This window comes from Microtus pennsylvanicus, chromosome 2 (genome assembly GCF_037038515.1).
Source record: "Microtus pennsylvanicus isolate mMicPen1 chromosome 2, mMicPen1.hap1, whole genome shotgun sequence".
Classification (NCBI taxonomy): domain Eukaryota; kingdom Metazoa; phylum Chordata; class Mammalia; order Rodentia; family Cricetidae; genus Microtus; species Microtus pennsylvanicus.
Window position 1 is genome coordinate 117,511,423 of NC_134580.1, and position 19,369 is coordinate 117,530,791.

General features: G+C 38.8%; 1 protein-coding gene across 6 annotated transcripts in view; it reads right to left on the minus strand.

The window, feature by feature from the left end:
- Tasp1 (taspase 1) overlaps nt 1–19,369 on the minus strand; it is a 222,667-nt gene that overhangs the window by 186,008 nt on the left and 17,290 nt on the right. For 5 of the 6 annotated variants that reach the window (XR_012909713.1, XM_075962313.1, XM_075962312.1 and 2 more), the window contains 2 exons: nt 18,487–18,554; nt 17,750–17,818 (listed from right to left, as the gene is read on the minus strand). Coding sequence is in view for 3 of the 6 variants with exons in the window: in XM_075962313.1 (XP_075818428.1) it covers nt 17,750–17,818; nt 18,487–18,554 (137 nt within the window). In the remaining 3 variants the exon portion in view is untranslated. Of the gene's footprint in view, nt 1–9,088; nt 9,354–17,749; nt 17,819–18,486; nt 18,555–19,369 lie in introns of all 6 variants that reach the window. The other variant, XM_075962315.1, reaches the window with a different exon arrangement.

The following is a 19,369-nucleotide window of genomic DNA, read 5'->3' on the forward strand; positions in this document are numbered from 1 at the left end:
AAGTACTTTGATCAGTTTTACCTGTAGCTCAAAACTCTACAGTGAGATATACTTGGTTAATGGTTCAAACTGCTGCAACTGGTATTTTTGAAAAGCTGTTCATTTGATTTGTAATTCATTTCAAAAGTAATAAGCTACCTAAGTTTTGATAGAAATTCTATTTTTTTATTTTTTCTTTAATAAGTTTTTTTTCATTTTACTTACCAACCACAGTTCACCCTTTCTCCCCTCCACCCGCTTCCCCCACACACACCATCCCCCACCTCACCTTCCCCCCATCCAACCCCCTATTCACTCCTCAGAATGGTCTCCCATGGGAAGTCTACAAAGTCTGGCATATCAAGCTGAGGCAGGACCAAGCCCCTCTTCCTTGTATGACAGATGAGCAAGGTATTCCTCCATAGGGAATGGGCTCCAAACAGCCAATTCATGCACTGGGGATAAATCCTGGTCCCACTGCCAGTGGTCCCACAGACTGTCCAAACCACACAACTGGCACCCACATTCAGAGGGCCTAGTTCGGTTCTATGCAGGTTCCCCAGCTGTCAGTCCAAAGACAATGAGCTCCCACCAGCTCAGGTCAGCTGTCTCTGTGGGTTCCCCCATCATGATCTTGATACCTTTGCTCATATAATCCCTCCTTCCTCTAAGCTGGACTCCAGAAGCTCTGCTCAGTGCTTTGGTGTGAATCTCTGCATCTGCTTCCATCAATTACTGGTGACAATGAGGGCGGTCATCAATCTGATTTCAGGGGAGGCCATGTCAGGCACCCTCTCCACTCTCACTAGAAGTCTTAGCTGTGGTCATCCTTATGGATTCCTGGGAGTTTCCTCAGCACCAGATTTCTCCCTAACCCTATAATGACTTCCTCTATCAAGATATCTCTTCCCTTGCTCTCCCTCTCTGACCCTACCACAACTCAAACATACCATTCCTTCATATTCTCCTGCCACACCCGTCCCTTTCATCCACCCCACCCCCGCCCCCACCACACTCCCAATTTACTCAGGAGATCTTATCTATTTCTCCTTCCAAGGGGCATCCATCTGAAAACCAGTATGGCGGTATCTCAGAAAATAAGGAATCAATCTACCTCAAGATTCTTGGACAAATACCCAGAGGATGCACACTCACTCATACCACAAGGACATTTGTTCAAGCATGTTCATTGCAGTATTGTAATAGCCAGAACATGGAAACAACCTAGATGCCCCCCAGCTGAAGAATGGATAAAGAAAATGTGGTACATTTACACATTGGAGTATTATTCAGTGGTTTAAAAAAAATGACATCTTGAAATTTGCAGGCAAATGGATGGAACTAGGAGAAAAAACATCATCCTAAGTGAGGTACCCCAGACCCAGAAAAACACAATATGTACTCATTCATGAGTGGATCTTAGATGTAAAGCAAAGAATAACCAGGCTACAATACACAACCCCTAAGAAGCTAGGTAACAAGGAAGACACTAAGACAAATTCTTTTCACAACAATTTTTGGCCTCTAAGAGCATCAAACTACTACCAATTCATTTTCTTGGCCTTTATAACAAGGTTAATTTGACATTTCAATCCAAGATTATTTTCAGCTATACCCTGAACTAAAATACTGTTAGTCACACTCAGAACCTCAAGAGCCAGCTGTCATTCAGCTCTGGCAGACTGTAGCTCTGAAAAAGGCAACACTCCATTTGGCAAGATCTATTTTCTACTTTAAACAGAAATTTTAAATCCATGTTTTATATGATTCTCTTAATATTTAAATGTTTATAACAAATTTCACATTTTTAAAGATTTATTTAATGTGTATGAATGCTTTGCCTGTATGTAAGTGTGCCATGTGCATACAGTGCCATGGAGGCCAGAAGGAGACAACAGATCTCCTTGATCTGTGCTTTGAGCTGTCATGATGGTGACTGGAACCTAACGTGGGTCTTCTGCAAGAGCAGTAAGTGATCTTAACCACTGAGCCACCTCTCTATCTCCCTCTAGTATACAGATCCATCCATACACATTTGTGTGTTTTCTTCTTTTTAACTTTCAACATTTTATAAAGGTTTAGGTCCCATGCTTCTGCAGAAGTAGTATCTTAAACTTTAAATAACTGAGGTCATTCTTTCAGAAGGCAGATCTTACAGGATTCTCTGGAAGTTCTCAGAGAAAACTATTATAAAACTCTGAGTTTGGCCCCTCCCAGATTTATGTTTCTTGGTCCAACATGCCTTCCTCCTATCTGACATTCCCCATGAAGTCTTGACAAGAACTCAGCCAATGAAGGTACCATACCACTGAACTTCCAAACACTTGAGTTCTATACTTTCTCTAAGAAGTTCAGTTTCTGCTATTTCATTACAGTGGGAAAAGGCTAATTCAATAATCAACTCAGATGTCTGTGCTGTGAGATAATCCTCTGGATGCTGTGAATAAGTATTACTCTCATTGGTTAATAATAAAGCTGATTGGCCTATAGCAATGCAGGATAAAGTTAGGCAGGACAATCAAATCTAGGGATTTGGAAGATGAAGGACAGAGTCAAGGGAGATGCCAACTAGCTGCCCAAAAAACAAGATGCCAGAGGACTGGTAAAGCCATCGGCTGGGTAGCAATACATAGATTAATAAAAAATAGATTAATTTAAATGTAACAGTTAGTTAGTAATAAGCCTGAGTTATCAGCCAAGCATTCTGTAATTAATATATATGCCTCTGTGTATTTATTTGCGACTAGGCAGTCAGAAAGGGTAACCTCCATTTACATGTCTGCTCATACTCCTATACTGAACATCACAGTTAGTGGACCTGGGACTTGTCCTTCATCTTCTCTTTAGTTTGCCAATTTACCAATTCTCTACATATTCTTTATGATAGATTTGATGGGTGTAAGTCTGCAAATTGTTCTGTCCTTTGTTCAATTCTAAAGGAACAGTAAATGAAAATACAACAAAACTTTTACTTTCAATAAGTTTTATTGAACTGTGTTAGACTTCCTTTCCATGGTAAATAACTGACAAGGTAGGCAAAATGATATAAATCTATATAGGGAAGTCACAAGAAGAACATGAACTTCCCAAAAATGTTAATACAAACTGAACCCAAATGCAAGATTTTCAGAACTAAAACTAATTAAGGAGTGGGAATACAGTTCATACACTCACACACCTTGGGTTTAATTCCCAGTACCAAGACAAGGGAGAAAAGAACAAACCAAAAACACTAAAAAACTAAAGAATAATTAACTCCTATCTATTATCACAGGTTTACTGCATGTGTTGAAAAGGCAGCTGAGATGTTCCTAGGATGCCTGTTCTTAGTCATTCTGTTTTTTTAAGTTATTCATGAATATTCAGTTTTATATCAATATTTCTATCAAAAAAACCAAGGCAATTAAAAATAATGAAGACATACTTTGCTACAGTACATACAAAGTGTGTTTGAAATGTTAGCAAACTATCAGAATTTTAAGAGTAAAAGCCAAAATATTAATGGACTTTGATAAAGCACCAGAGTTAGCCAGGAAATATTTTCACTAGGCACAACTTAAGTCTTTTTCATTCATGAATACTAAACAACATGGCATACTTTAAAAGAAGAGAGTCGATTATAGGGAAGAGTTCCTAATGAAATCAGAAAACTTTCCGTCTTCATTCCGTAACTCCTAACGACAGAGCAGTCTTTCTTTTCTGGCGAGCTCCCGTTCCTCTCTTCCTCAGGACATACTTGCAGATGCACTGGCTCCTTTACAGACATGCTAAGAGTTCTCGCTGTGGTCGATCAAAGCTGGAATGCCTGAGGAAATTACTCAACTAGACAGCCCGGAATTGCATCCAGCCAAATAGTAATACCTTAGATGGACTGGATGTAAGTTGAGAGAACATTTGTCTACATCACACTCTGTGAATGCTAAGGTTTAATATTAGTGACAGTTCATTTGCTAAAACTGTCTAACAGTACGAAAGACAACATACTTTGGCTGGGAACAACAGCATATGCACTAGAAAAAAAAACTCTTACAACCCTATTCTATGTAAGATCCTTTGAAAATGCTAGAAAAATTGTGATAAATGTTGATATTTGTTCATAAGAACATTTGCTAATCTGGCATAGTCTATTAAAAATACAATCATATTTTCGTTACTTAAAGTATTTTAGTAAAAACATTATACTTACCTTTTTATTATTAGTCTGCCTAATTTTCAAATAAACATAATATAATTATGCAGAAAAATGACATCATGGCAGTTTTTTTCCACATTTTTAACTGAAAGCCACAGAGCTACAGTACAAGAGTTACTTGTCAAACACAACAGAAACCTTTAAACTAAAACACTGGCTTCGAGACTTGCACATCTGAAAGAGTTTTAAAGTGTTTTAGTTGGACTCATTATTATGTCCAGGAGGAAGTTAGCACACACAGTACCTGAAACTGTTCTTTCCACATGAGCTACAATAAAAAGACAAATGCAGCTATTTCCCCAACATTGCCAGACTTGGCAGTCACTTACACTTCCCTTCAACCTAAGTCATTATACCTTTTAAAAATGATGACAATAATATGGAAAATATCACTCAAATAAAACTCACCAAGTCATGGAATTAAGCATTTACACCATCCTTCTTTCATGACATAGTCAAAATGGAGGCGGGGGAGAGAGCTAGCTTTTAAATCTTCTACTAACTATATTTGTTTTCATTAAAAACATTTTTACCCTACTACAAAATGTTGTTGACCACTACATATATGCCAGAAGAAGGAAGTATAAGTGAATTTCCCACCCTGAATTCTGTAAGAAGCTTCGTGCACTGTATAGTGTTGATGCCCTGTGCCAAGAAATAGGATACCAACTGTCATGAAATGTACAGATCATGCAAAAGCCTAGATATGAAGTGAATATTATTGCCAATAAATGCTCCTTAGCAATAGAAAAGACCAAAGAACTTTTGACAAGCAGAATGTTCACAATTTAAAGTTGTTTTCTACAGTGTCATAAGAACCTTCAATGAAGTTTTCATATTAAAAATAAGACAAAAAACAGAGAAATAACAAAAAATTTTTGAGTAATATTATAAACAATTTTGAAACAAGATTTATATGATATTCTTGAGAGCCTTAAAAATTATGTGCCACATTTCTTCATTCTTTCCTGGATTCTGAATTAAGAATGAATTTAAGAAACAAACAAAAACTTTGCTTTTTAAGATAGGGTCTCACTATGTAGTTCTGGTAGTCCTAGAACTCACTGTGTAGACCAGGCTGGCCTTGAGCTCAGCAAGCTCTGCTTGTCTCTGCCTCCCAAGTGAAGGAGTTAAATCAGCGCACCACTACACCCATTTTTGGTGTTGCTTGTTTGTTTGTTTGTTTGTTTGTTTGTTTGTTTTGGATACACAAAAACTTAAAATCAAAGGGTAATATTCTGGAATTGGGGAGATAATTTACAAAACAGGTGTGGTGGCAGGAAAGATGGCACACACTACTCTTTCAGAGGACCTGTGTTCAACTACAAGAAATCACATTGGGTGATTCACAGCCAGGGACACCTGCACTCACAAGAACATGTAAATACACATAATTAAAAGTAAATCTCTGAAGCAAAACGAAGTCATGTGTGGCATAACTTGACACATGTGCCTGTAACCCTAGCATTGAGAGGCTGAGATCCTCTATCCTCAGTGAGCCAGAGTAAGTGGCAGACCCTGCCTCAAAACAGTGGAAAGTATTACAGGAAAACACCTGCCTTCTGCCCTTCACATATATGTAAAGCAAGTACTCAACACACACACACACACACACACACACACAAAATTGAAAAAAAAAAAGTAAGGCCCCCATGGTGAATTTTCTTGATTGATGATTGATATGAGATAGACCACCCTGCGCTGGTGGTCCTGGGTACTATAAGAAAGTGGGTTGTAACAGGCCATGGAAGAAGACAGTAAGCAGCAGTCTTCTCCTCCATGGTCTTTGCCTCCAATTTCCTGCTCAGTTTGAGTTCCTGCCCTGGCTCCCTTTGACAATGGACTGTGATGTGAAACTGTATTCTGAAATAAATCCTTGCTTTTGTTCAGTGTTTAATCACAGTAATTAAGACAAAAATTGGTAGCAGAAGTGGGGTGTTACTATGATAGACTTGGCCATGTTTAAGAGCGGATAGGATAGTGAAAGGTCTTTGGACTGGGAAATCACTGAATGTTCAGAGCTAAACGGACTGCTGTGAGAAGCTGAAAGATAGGAATGTTATTAAAGCTTGGCTTATGACGTTTCAGAGGGAAGTTTTGGGAATCGCTTAAAGACTATATGGGGGTTGTTTGATATTTTGAGTTTTAAGACTGTGTGGTTCTGGTCAGCTGGAGCTGAAATATCAGCTGTCATTCAGAGACTTAAACCTCTACAGTGAAACCTTTGCTTCACAGGGGCAACTGATACTGGTCAGCTAGGGCTGAAGAGTCAGCTGTACTTAAGAAGGAACTGGCATAGATGAAGAGAAAAATACTTTCTGCAGAGTCAGCTAGAGAAGCTGTGGTCCAATAGCAACCAAGGCTGTAGCTTGTGCTGGCAACTGAACTTGGTAATGTTAAAGTTTCTAAAGTCATACTGCTTTTGAAGGCATGAAGCTTGGAACTGTGCATCAGGGCTGGAATCTTTGATGAGAGGCCACTGGTGAAGATACAGAATCAAATGAAGTGGAAGACCCAGGACTGGAGGGGTTCTAGAAGGTTTGGTACTATGAGGCAAGGTCACAGTCCAGGGAGAGAGCCCAGGAGAAGGTACTGGTGAGAGTGTTGCCTTGTTGCAGCATTTTGGAGATGGGACATCACCAAGGACAGCAGCAGCTATGAGATGGAACCAGCTTTACTCAGCCTAGAAAACAAGTGGTGTGTGCTGGGAAATGTAGCCCTTTGGAGCACAGGTCCACTATATACGTATAGATATAGATAGATATAGTGATATATAGATATATAGAATGAATATATATGATGTCCACTATAGGAGTCTGGTTTTAATTGATTTGATCGTACAAGTGCCTTGATTTTTCCCTTTTGGAGTAAGAAAGCATTAAACTTATTTTTTTGTTTTATTTTGTTTTGTTGGTTTTAATTTTACTGAAGCCTATACTTAAGAGACTTAGGAATTCTACAGAGACTTTGGATATTTTAGAAAAACTGTGAAATTTAAAAGAGATCATGAATATTTTAAAAACACTGAATTGTAAAGTGTTTCAATTTTAAAGACTGGAACTTTTTAAAGTTGAAATGTTTTATGTTGTCATATTAGTATTAACATGATATCTTAGGGACAAAAAAGAAAAGTTATACCTTAATAAGTGATGTGTTTGTGTGTCAAGTTGAAAAGAGATCAACTGTCCTAATTAGTTTTTTTAGCAACTTGACACAAGATAGAATCATTTGGGAAGAAGTAACCTCAATTGAGAAAATAGCCTGTCAGACTAGTCTGTGGGCAAGCCTCAGGGGCATTTCCATTTCCTTATCTGAGGAGTGATCTGGGAGGCCCAGGTTACTGTGGGCATTGCCTTGCCTGGGCTGGCGGTCAGGATGCTATAAGAAAACAGTCTGAGTAAACCATGGGGGGCCAGCCAGTAAACAGCTCTCCTCCATGGCCTCTGCATCAGTTTCTACCTCCAGGTTCCTGTTTGAGTTCCTGCCCCGAATTCCTTCACTGACAGATTGTGCTATAGAACTGTAAGCTAAAATAAACTCCTTCTGCTACAAGTTGCTTTTGGTCACAGTGTTTTATCACAGCAAAAGGAACCCTATTACTTAGGCCTATTTTTAATACCCAGCATACCCCTCCACCAAAGAAAGAAAAGAAAGGTAGTCTTTCAAATGCATAGTCTATGGTTATACAGAAATGAAACATGCAGAAAAGTTTCAGAAAAGTTGTAAAAACATAAAATTCTATAAGATTGATGTCTGACATCTCAGATTCTGCAGAAAAATGGATAGAGCTAGAAAACATAATTTTGAGTGAGGTAATGCAGACCCAGAAAGACAATTATCACATGTACTCACTCATAAGTGGTTTTTAAACATAAAGCAAAGAAAACCAGCCCATAAATCACAATCCCAGAGAACCTAGACAATAATGAGGACCCTAAGAGACATACATAGATCTAATCTATATGGGTAGTAGAAAAATACAAGATCTCCTGAGTAAATTGGGAGCATGGGGACCTTGGAAGAAGGTTAAAGGGGAAGGGAGAGGCAGGGAGGGAAGCAGAGAAAAATGTAGAGTTCAATAAAAATCAATAAAAATACAAATATAATTGCAATGTGTTGCAAAGTAAAATAAAAATTCAGATTTTCTTTTACCAAGAAAACAAAAAGACTGATGTCTGAAACGATAAATCAAGTAAGTACAAATATAGATGCAATGATTCAAAAACAATAAAACTGCAATTCTCATAACCAATGAATCTAATTATATCCATGAATACTGAACCACAGCATATATTAGTCAAGATAAAATAAATTACTTCTACATAGTCAAAACACAGAAATATCACCAATTCTACAACCATACCATAGGTTGATTGAAACAGTTCAAAACTGAGTATCAAATGAAATATATTAAGAGTAACAATGACGAGAGAAAAATGAAAACTCATACGTGAAGCTGTATGCTTCTCAGAAACTGCTAGGTCAAGTCTTAGAACACATCCCCTTGACAGCTTCGGCCAAGAGGAAACATCTGATAAGGCCCATAGAGCACTTCAAGAATGGCTAGAAAAATAAAGAAAGTCTTCCTGTCCCCATCAGTACAAAGTAAATCATGACATGATCTGTAGTTAAATATTTTTACTTGGCTTTTGATACAGAGTAAAGTTAAAAGTAAAATCTAATAACTGTCTTGATTTTCTTCTTATTCTTTAAAAAAAAAAAGTGAGAGAAAAAATATTGCTTTTCCCCAAGCATGTACTCTGTGCTAGAAAGCAGACATGATTTCTAGAGTCTTGGGAAGAGAGCAGCTGTACCTACCTAACGTATAAACACAGTAAGTTACAAATTGATTCTCAGTACTAAAGGCAAGAAACAGCATTAGTACTCCAAAAAGTGTTTTAAAAGAACGTAACTTACTTTGACCGTCCCAGACTAAGTGGGCTCTGTCTGATGCTTCTTTGTCTGCACAGGGCCACCCACAGCCTGTCTTCTAATTAAATCAAAGCTCTAGCAGCAGAGCAAGCAAACAAGGTGCCTCCCGTCTGTGTACAGCTCTTCAGGACACAGTTCCCTTGGCCAGAAGATGGAAATTCTTGGGAGAGGTGATTTTCTGCCTCTTCACAAGAAGAACACAGAGACTTGGCTGGATGCAACTCCATGAAGTGTAACGGTGTGTATACACCTCAAAAAATAAAACAAAAAATGCAGAGAAACATAAAGACTCCATAATAGCTGGAACACACAGAAATAATGAAGCACCACTGGAAATACTGCTAGTAAGACAGCACAATCGGGGCTCGGAAATAACTGGCGACACCAACTATTTTAAAAGGAAAGGAAAGAACATCTCAAGTTAAAACTACAATTCCATGCAATGAATATACTGCAAGCACTAGGAGGAAAAAAGCAATCATTTGTTAAAGGCAAATCTTTTATTCCACATAAATAAAAAGCACGGCTTCCCCCTCCCACATTACAACAAATAAAAGACATCATCAATGAAAAAGAAAACTTGGGCTTTGAAGAGCAGGAAATATAAATGCATCACCAACCACAGTACAGTTAATGGGTGTGTGTGTGAGTGTGTATGTGTGTGTGTGTGTGTGTGTGTGTGTGTAACTGCATCAGCAATGTGTCCAGCAGCTCTGAGAGGAAAGGGAAGGGAAGAGGACAGAGAACTGCTCCACCTGGAGACCAGAACAAGAACACTGCAAAATGGAGGTTCTGATTTATTTAGACAACGTTCAACCTCTCTAACTAATGGAAATGATCAGATACCTTCTGATTGTTTTGTTTTTGGCCTTTACTAAACAACAACAACTGAGGGCTAAAGAGAGACTCAGCAGTTAAAAAGCTAGCAGTTGAAAAGCTGGGTGTGGTGACACAGCCTTATTCCTAACATTCAGGAGACGGAGGCAGGTGTGTGAGCCAAGGTCAGCCTGATCTACAAAGTGAGTTCTAGGACAGCCAAGGCTACACAGAGAAACCTTGTATCAAAAGGAAAAAAAAAAAGAAAATAATAAAGCTAGCTGCTCTCCCAAAGGAAGGTTTCAGTTCCCAGCACCAACATCAGGTAGGTCCTAATTGCCACAATCTCCAGCTCAGGAGATCTGATGCTTCTGGTCCCAGCCACCTGCCCTCACACGCACATACCCACATAGGCAACACACATACAGACACATGTAATTTTAAAAAGTCAATTTTTAAAAAGTTAAAAAATAAGACACTGAAGTAATGCACAGAACAGGTGACAGGAAACATCTGGCGCCCTCAAGCAAACACACTGATACATGTCAGTCCTCCTTAACGTGCTGTCCATCCGGGTATGCCATACACTAACTACAAGCCACACCGTCTTCATGACCACTACACATTTCTACCATCAGTAGGCTGCAGGTACTTTATTTCTCCAACACCTGAGACACATAGATAATTTCAGTCAGAAATGTACAATGCCCGAAGAAAGGAGTGTGGCCAACTCCTACAGGCGAACAGATGCCTGGTATGGGATCTCCCAACAATAGACTACTCAAAAGTGAATGGAATTCTCAAGTTCCTACAAGTGCATGTCATTGGTTCCTAGCACAAGAGGATATAAAGACACACACAAATGTATAAAAGTTTTAAATATAGTAACACAATATAGTGATGCAAATATCTACTTTTTTCTTTACCTCAAAATACCAGCCATCTTGATAGGAAATCATGTCATAAAGAACTTCATGTTTCTAAGCAAGCAATCCACTGGACTGAACAAAGATTCAAAGGCAAGAAACTGTGCCAAATGTATTCTCCATAAAGGACTTAATCCAGTGATTCTCAATCTTTCTAATGCTGTGACCCTTTTAATACAGTCCCTCATATTGTAGTGAGCTCCCAACCATATAATTATTTTCATTGTCACTTCATTACTGTACTTTTGCTATTGTGATGAATTGTAATGTAGATAACTGTGTTTTCTGGTGGTCTTATGTGACCCTAGTGAAAAGATCACTTGACACCCCCTATAAGGTTGTGACCCATAGGCTGAGAACCACTGATTTAAACAAAAAATCAGTTTTAGATCTTTCCTTCTTCTAGGAAGCTTTTACAGATAAATCAAGTTAGCCAGAAAACTAAAGCGTCATGTAGCTTAAACAGAATATTTTGGCTACTTTCTTAAGCTGCTTGGCTTTCTTACTTGGTCCGCTTAGTTTCTGGTTTTGCTGTGGTGCTGAGGACCTTGTACACACTACATATGTTCTCCAGCACTGATCAGTATTCCCAGCCAAACAGAATGCTTTCAACAAAAGAGCCCGTGTAATTTATCTTTGTAATATGAAATTTAAGTTAGTCTTAGCACTACTTTTTATTTAATTTTTATTTTTAATTAAGATATATTACATCATTTTCTATTTCCTTTTCCTCCAACTCCTCAAGTCCACCCCTCTTTTCAAATTCATAGTCTCTTTTTCATTAGTTGTTATTGGTACACATATATAAACAAATAAAGGAAGAAACGAGAGTGATTATAATTGAGGCAAGCAAGCATAGAATATAGTTTAGTATGCTGGGACCCCTATTTGATTTTGGGTTATGCACACACATACCTCTGTTTTTATATGCATTTAGAAGTCTAGTTCGCCTACCTGCCGGTACTGTAAACACACATCTCTCTCCACACAATGCATCTAGAAACCTTTAGTAACCATTAGAGTTAGACAATTTCTATTTAAATATACTGTCAACATACCCAGGTATAAAGAATAGAAGGGCCAGTGCAGCCTGAGTTGGTTTTGGATGCATGAGAGTAAGGCAAAAACTGTGTCCTCATTAACCCTATTTTGTCTTCTTATTCTTACGGGCAGGCACAGGACTAAAATCAAATGCATTGTACAGAGGAACACACACAACAGAAAAATGAATAAATAACCTAAGCTATCAAGCAAAATAGAGAAACACCCTAACTATGCCCCCTTAGTAACTAGTTACTCCCCTTCGACACCACAAATAGTGACCCAATGCTGTAGCCTAGAGCCCTTGAGTCTCTTTATTCATGTGGTTCCTGTCAGTCATGATAGTGTACCTCTCTTTAATCCAAATAAAATTATCTTGCTTCTCTTACAAGTCTTTGTGAGCCCTTATTTTCAATTCTTTGTATAACACTCTAAAAATCTATAAACACCGGGTCCAGACCAAACCACTGAAATAAATAAAGAAATGTCACAGTAAAACCTGCTTCTTTGTGTGCTAACCAAAGCAATCAATTACAAAGGGTTTAAAAGAAGAACCAAAGCACAATGGCACATGCCTGTAATCTACTGAGGAAGTAGAATCAAGATCAAAACCCAGCTGTAACTATGTAGCAAGTCTGAATCCAGCCCTTGTTACATTAGGAGGAGGAGAAGGAGGAGGAGGAGGAGGAGGGGGGGAGGAGGAGGGGGAGGGGGAGGGGGGAGGGGGAGGGGGAGGAGGAGGAGGAGGAGGAGGAGGAGGAGGAGGAGGAGGAGGAAGAGGAGGAGGAGGAGGAGGAGGAGGAGGAGGAGAAAGGAATGTAAGAGGGTATGCCAAGGAGGGGAAGGTGCATGTGAAAAGTCCCTTTTGTTTCACCTGTCTCGTCCTCCTCTACTGTATAAAGTTGATACTGGTATTTAAACACTCACTATTTGGAAAAACACAAATGATCACACTTTCTTAAACACAAGGCTAAATACCCTTTTTAGCCAGTAAGAATCATTAAACCATTTCATTTCAGTTACTTCAGTCTGTGTTTAGGAGTGTGCTCAAGGAATTCATACCAATTCTAGTATCTGGCAAAGAAAAAACAACAGACAATTTATTTAAATTATATAATTTATTTAATCAAAAACTATATAACTAGCCAGGTGTGGTAGTATAAGCCTTTAATCCCATCATTGGGAAGGGAAGAGTCAGCCCTGAGAGAGGCAGACCTCTGTGAGTTTGAGGTCAGCCTGATCTACATAGCAGGTACCAGGATAGCCAGGGCTAGACTGTGTCTCAAAAAAACCCACAAAAGTAAATTTGAAAAATAAATAAAAGATAATACCAGCACTAAGGCTGTGAAATCTGAAGAATTATAAATTAAGCCAGCCTGCACTATAATAACAAAAATATATCTGAAAAAAATACTTTTTAAAAAACTTAACTTTAGGCTGACACAGAAGGATCTCTGTGAGTTTGAGGCCATCCTGCTCTACACAGTGAGTTCAGAATAGCCAGAATTAAACAGAGAGACCCTGTCTCAAATAAAAATACTAATACTAATACTTCTAATTAAGAAAAACCTTAATTTTTAAAAAGATAAACACAACCAGGTGTGGTGGGGCACGTCTTTAATTCCAGCACTCAAGAGGCAGAGGCAGGCAGATCTCTGTGAGGCTAGCCTGGTCTACAAATCAAGTTCCAAGACAGACAGACAGACAAGGCTACACAGAGAAACCCTATGTTGAAAACCAAAACACTCACATACATTCACACACACAAACACACAGGTGCACAAACCCTCCCACCCTCTGGAGTGAATCAGGCTTGATGCTATATATCTGTGATTCCAATTCTTGGGTGTCTGAAGCAGGAGGATTATAAAGTCAAGGACAGCCTAAACCACTATAGAGAGACCTTATCTCCTCTCATAACACCAAAAAACGCATCTTTCTAAATCCAAAGGAAAAGGCATATCTAGGATGAGACGTAAATGAAGGGGATGACTAAACTTGACGGTGGATGTTACTCTTGAATGTAAAACAATATAAATCAGAGTTCCTGTGATTTTTCTCATTTCAGAATGCTCAAAGGACTTAGGATGACATATTCATCTAAACAGAGAAAACATAATCCAATTTTTTTATTCTTTCCATTAATCCAAACTATAACAATAATAGTTTCAATAGTTACAATAATAGTTTCAATATTACAATAATAGCTTCAACTGAACTCTTTAGAAGAAAACCTATCCTGGGTTTAATATATTTCAAACACTTAAGGTGGACAGATTCCAGGGAACAGTAAAGGAAATGACCACATAATTCTTAAAATACAGGAAAATCATCCCAATTGACATTTAAATTATGCACATGCACTTCAATAAAAGATATACGACACCTAATCCTAGCTAGCTTCCTTATTAATATGATAAACACCATGGAAAATGTGAAAATCAAAGTTACATTTTAAGTTTTAATCACTATGCCGTAGGGATCCATGAAACAAAATGCCTCTGATCTGCAAGCCCCTTCCAAAAAACAGTTCCTCAAATGCTGGATGCTATTGTTTATGGGATATAACAAGCAACATGTTTCCACTCCCATAAACAAGTTTGTTTGACCCATCTGCACCGAATATGTTGGATCACATGTGGGCAAGAGGTTCACACTTGTCCCTAACTGGATGTAGGCTGAAGGAATGTCCAGACGCATGCTTGTCCCTGACTGGATCTAAGGGAAATACTTAAGATGCTGCAAAACTTGATTCAGGGCCATCTTCTGGAAACCTGGAGATGGACCTGGTAAGAGCCCATCCACTTGGCCAGTATTTAATTAAAGCTTGCTATAAATGTAGCTTTAAATTGTGGTAGTGGTCTCAAACCAGTGGAATTAACAAAAAGAAATTTGGGAAGGAAAGGGTTTATTTTGTCTTACAACTTTCAGGTCACAGTTCACCACTGCGGGAAGCCAGGGCAGAAATCTGACGTGGGAACTGAAGCAGAGACCAACAGGACACTAGCCTGTTTTCTCCTGCAACCCAGGCCCACCTGCTCCGTCTAGCATCACACATAATGGGCTGGGTCTCCTACATCAATTAATTAAAATGCCTCAGACACACAACCATAGCCCTTTCTGATGAAAGCAATTCATTAGCTGAAGTCCTCTCTTGCCAGGTGTCAGGTTCAAACCCAAGATTAGCCTTCTCCTATCTATAATCCAAGTACTCAAGAATCTGAGAAAGGAAGGCTACCTGTAGACAAAACACTCATACACATAAAATAAAAATAAAACATCATCACTCGGGAGGCAGAGGCAGAGGCAGGCGGATCTCTGTGAGTTAGAGACCAGCCTGGTCTACAGAGCTAGTTCCAGGACAGGCTCCAAAGCCACAGAGAAACCCTGTCTCAAAAAACCAAAAACAAAATAAAAATAAAAAATAAAATAAAACATCTTAAAAATTTTTAAATACTATAAATTCCACCTATTTATGAATAACTCATTAGTCCAGGATGGATTTTGTTGCTTGTGAGTTTGCAGCTGTTAAGGTCTCACTAAGTAGCCTAGGCTAGCCTCAAACATGCCCAGCCTAGGGAATATTTAGATTATAGGCATGTATCACCATAATGAGGTCCCAAAAAGTATTTTTCTTCACTATAAATAAGTAATTATTTACAAAAGCAGGGAGAAATAGAAACAAATATTCAATATGATATAGCTTTAACTTACAAAATTAAAGTTACTCTAAAGTGTTTTGAACCTAATTTTATATAATTTTCTGTTCATGACTGCCATAATACCATATTTCTGCATTACTCTTTAAGCTTCCCCCCAGACCTATACTGACTCCACAAAATGAAAATTGTGACATCACCTTCTACAAAGGGATATCCCTACAAAGGAATAAATAAAGGAAGATTTAGCAGTAAATACAATAACCTCCTTTCTCATGTCACTTACCGTCTTTAATCGAGAACATCTAAAAATCTTTACAAAGTAACAGTCGTTGATGGTTGTAGAACACATCATAACAGCTTTTACTATAACCTATAGAGAGCACTCTAAGTGATTGACATATAGTAATCTTCATAATTCTGTAAGCAGGAATTATTTTCATTCTATTACAGATAGAACTGAGTTAAGGGCAGGCTCTAATACACCCAGTGTCATTCTGCTATGAATGATACGCTAGGTCCCAATAGGCAAGCGCCAACAAATCCCAACATCAGATGTTTCAGAGGCCAAACGTCAATAGAACTAATAATCATACAACACACACACACACACAAACACACACTTCCAATCTGCCTTGATTGTGTTAGCATGATATGTTACAAATGTTGGTTAAAATGTACAAAGCAATAATTCAAAGTGCAGCTCTACAGTTAAATGAGAGAGTGTACAGAAAACATGGCCAGGGCTTTCATCAACTCCCTAGCTACTTTCCCTGATATCAAAGGCTAAGCAAAAGCCCACAACTGTCAGCTTGGGAATGTCTACTTTACCTCACACCTCCTCCTTCACACTCATCGCTGCTCATCCCCATGTCTTCACTTCCCTCCCCACGACGTCTTCATATCCACTGAAACAGTCATCTCTATGATCTGGTCAGCTCACTAACAAACCCATCCTCACCACACTGCAGTCTTTTCAAGCCTCAAACTCATCAATACTCCAGAGTCAGAGAGACTGGGAGTCCCTCACTGTGGATACCAAGAGCCTCCGCAACACAATTCAGTGCCCACTATAAACCTGGACCAGTCCTGAAAATCCCACTGAACTGTAAACCTGGAAAGGTCCTGAAAATCCCAGAGGAACAAGGGCACTCTCACAAAACACACACATATAGCTTCAGGATTTTATCTGCTACGTTTGTGGTAAAACTTGTCTTTAGAGCCGGGCGGTGGTGGCGCAGGCCTTTAATCCCAGCACTCGTGAGGCAGAGGCAGGTGGATCTCTGTGAGTTCGAGGCCAGCCTGGTCTACAAGAGCTAGTTCCAGGACAGGAACCAAAAGCTACGGAGAAACCCTGTCTCGAACCCAGTCTGCTCTTCGGGCTGATGAGAGAGGAGGAGTTGATTGGGGGAGGGATATGGGAGGCAGTGGCGGGGAAGAGACAGAAATATTAAATAAATAAATAAATTTTTAAGAAAAACTTGTCTTTCCACTTTTGACACTGCTAGAGAGCTGACATCATGTGTTGTTAAAGATATATCTGATTTTGGGGATGTGAACTTCAAAAACTGTCCTACTGAAAATAACTATCACCAATAACTTTTATTACCATGAATCCTACAAAAACAAGAGGAAGAAGGAATTAACAATTTTTTTTAACTCAGAAAAAGTCACCAATGAAAATAATTTTTTTTATTTTTTATTTTTTTATAAAGAATTTTTTTAATTTATTTATTTATTAAGGATTTCTGCCTCCTCCCCGCAACTGCCTCCCATTTCCCTCCCCCTCCCCCATCAAGTCCCCCTCTCTCATCTGCTCAAAGAGCAATCAGTGTTCCCTGACCTGTAGGAAGCCCAAGGACCGCCCACCTCTATCCAGGTCTAGTAAGGTGAGCATCCAAACTGCCTAGGCTTCCCCAAAGGCAGTAAGTGCAGTAGGATCAAAAACCCACTGCGATTGTTCTTGAGTTCTCAGTATTCCTCATTGTCCGCTATGTTCAGCTAGTCCGGATTTATCCCATGCTTTGAAAATAATTTTTAAAAACCATCCTTTCAGTTTCAAAATCCTTTATATTGCCTTGGTAATATTGGTGGGAAACACTGGATACATGACATATGGCTAACTCAGCATTTTCATGCCATTTAAAAAGAAGAAACATAAATTCAAATATTTTAAATAAAACATGAAAAGAGAGAAGAAATACCTCAAGCTCCACCAGAGCTGCAGTCACTGCATCTGTCGCAAGAGCACCAGCCTGCAGCTTCTCAATTGCCTGCGGAACCAAGAGGAGAAATTATTCACTGTAAAACCAGCTCAGCAAACCTATCATAAGCTTTGCAAAGACTTAAAAGTATGAGAAACTCAGAGTAAAAATCAGTCAGCATTTCCACTCGACACTTGAAAGCAGAGCAGGGTGTGTGACCTGCTGACACTGAGACATCAAGAAAAGTATTTATTCACAGGAAGGCAAAAGCAAGTGAATTCCAGGCCAGCCAGAGCTACAAAATGAGATCCTGTCTCAAAAAAAAATAAAAAAATAAAAAATAAATAAAATAAAATACATACATACATACATATATAAATTCTCAAAAATTATTTTTTAAAGAAAGGAAGAAAGACAATAAACTACTTAAGAGGAAGTTTTCCCCACCTTTCCGTAGAATTCAGTCATGTAGGAATATTTAAAAGGATATGGTTTTATGTGCCCATAACTATAAAAGTACAGACTTCAATCTGGGGAAGGAGAGGAGAAAGCTAAACATCATTCAAAGAATTAAAAACACTGATCAAACTAGAAACTGAGGACTAAAGTCCTACAAATATGAGTACAATAACTTTGGGATCCAGCCAAACTTCACTGGAAATGAAAAGTAAAACTGTCAATCTCAAGGTGAAGCTTCATATGCAGAATCACAGGCATTACACACACGCTGCTCATACCTTCTGACAAGCTCGTTTGCATACATGTTTATATTCCTTGGCTTTGGATTCTGAATGATAACCTGCACCTACAGTAAAAAAACAAACAAAGAACAAAAAAATGTTAGTAACTGCTAAACTACCAGTGGCTCCACCAACTAGAAAAGCAGCCCACACATGCAGTCCCAGGGCCTTGGCTGTATGGGATTCTAGACTCTAGAGTTGATTACATAAATCACAAAACAATCCCACATCAGTTCAGAATTATGAATAATAAAAGAGTTATTTATTTAAGGGGAAACGGGGGGGGCAGAAGCAAGAGAGAGGGCGCATGTTTACAGCTGCTTTTACAGCTGCTTTAACAGTTTAAGAGACCATGCCCAAGTGGGCTGGTATCTTAAAGGCTATTGGCTGAAGGAGCAAAATTTGCTCCCATAGCATACAGTTGCTATCCTTATTCAAAAAAGTTTCCTGTCAGAGCTCCTAAGAAGAGCATGTGTCCTTAAAGATCCTTCCCATGATCACTCCCCACCCCCTTTCAAGAACCTCTACCAAGATTAGAGATACCTGCAGCAAACCAGACAACCTAAGTTCTATTCCAGGGGCCTATAAGACAAAAAGAGAAAGCCAACTTCCACAAGTTATTCTCTGATCTCCATAAATGTCCTGTGGCACAGGCCCTCCCCCACCACCACACACATTAGATGGACAGACAGACAGACAGACAGACAAGATTAGATAGATAGATAGATAGATAGATAGATAGATAGATAGATAGATAGATAGATAGATACAGAGAGATAGAGAGATGGATGGATAGATAGATAGATAGATAGATAGATAGATAGATAGATAGATAGATAGGGACAGAGAAATAGAGAGATGGACGGATAGATAGACAGAT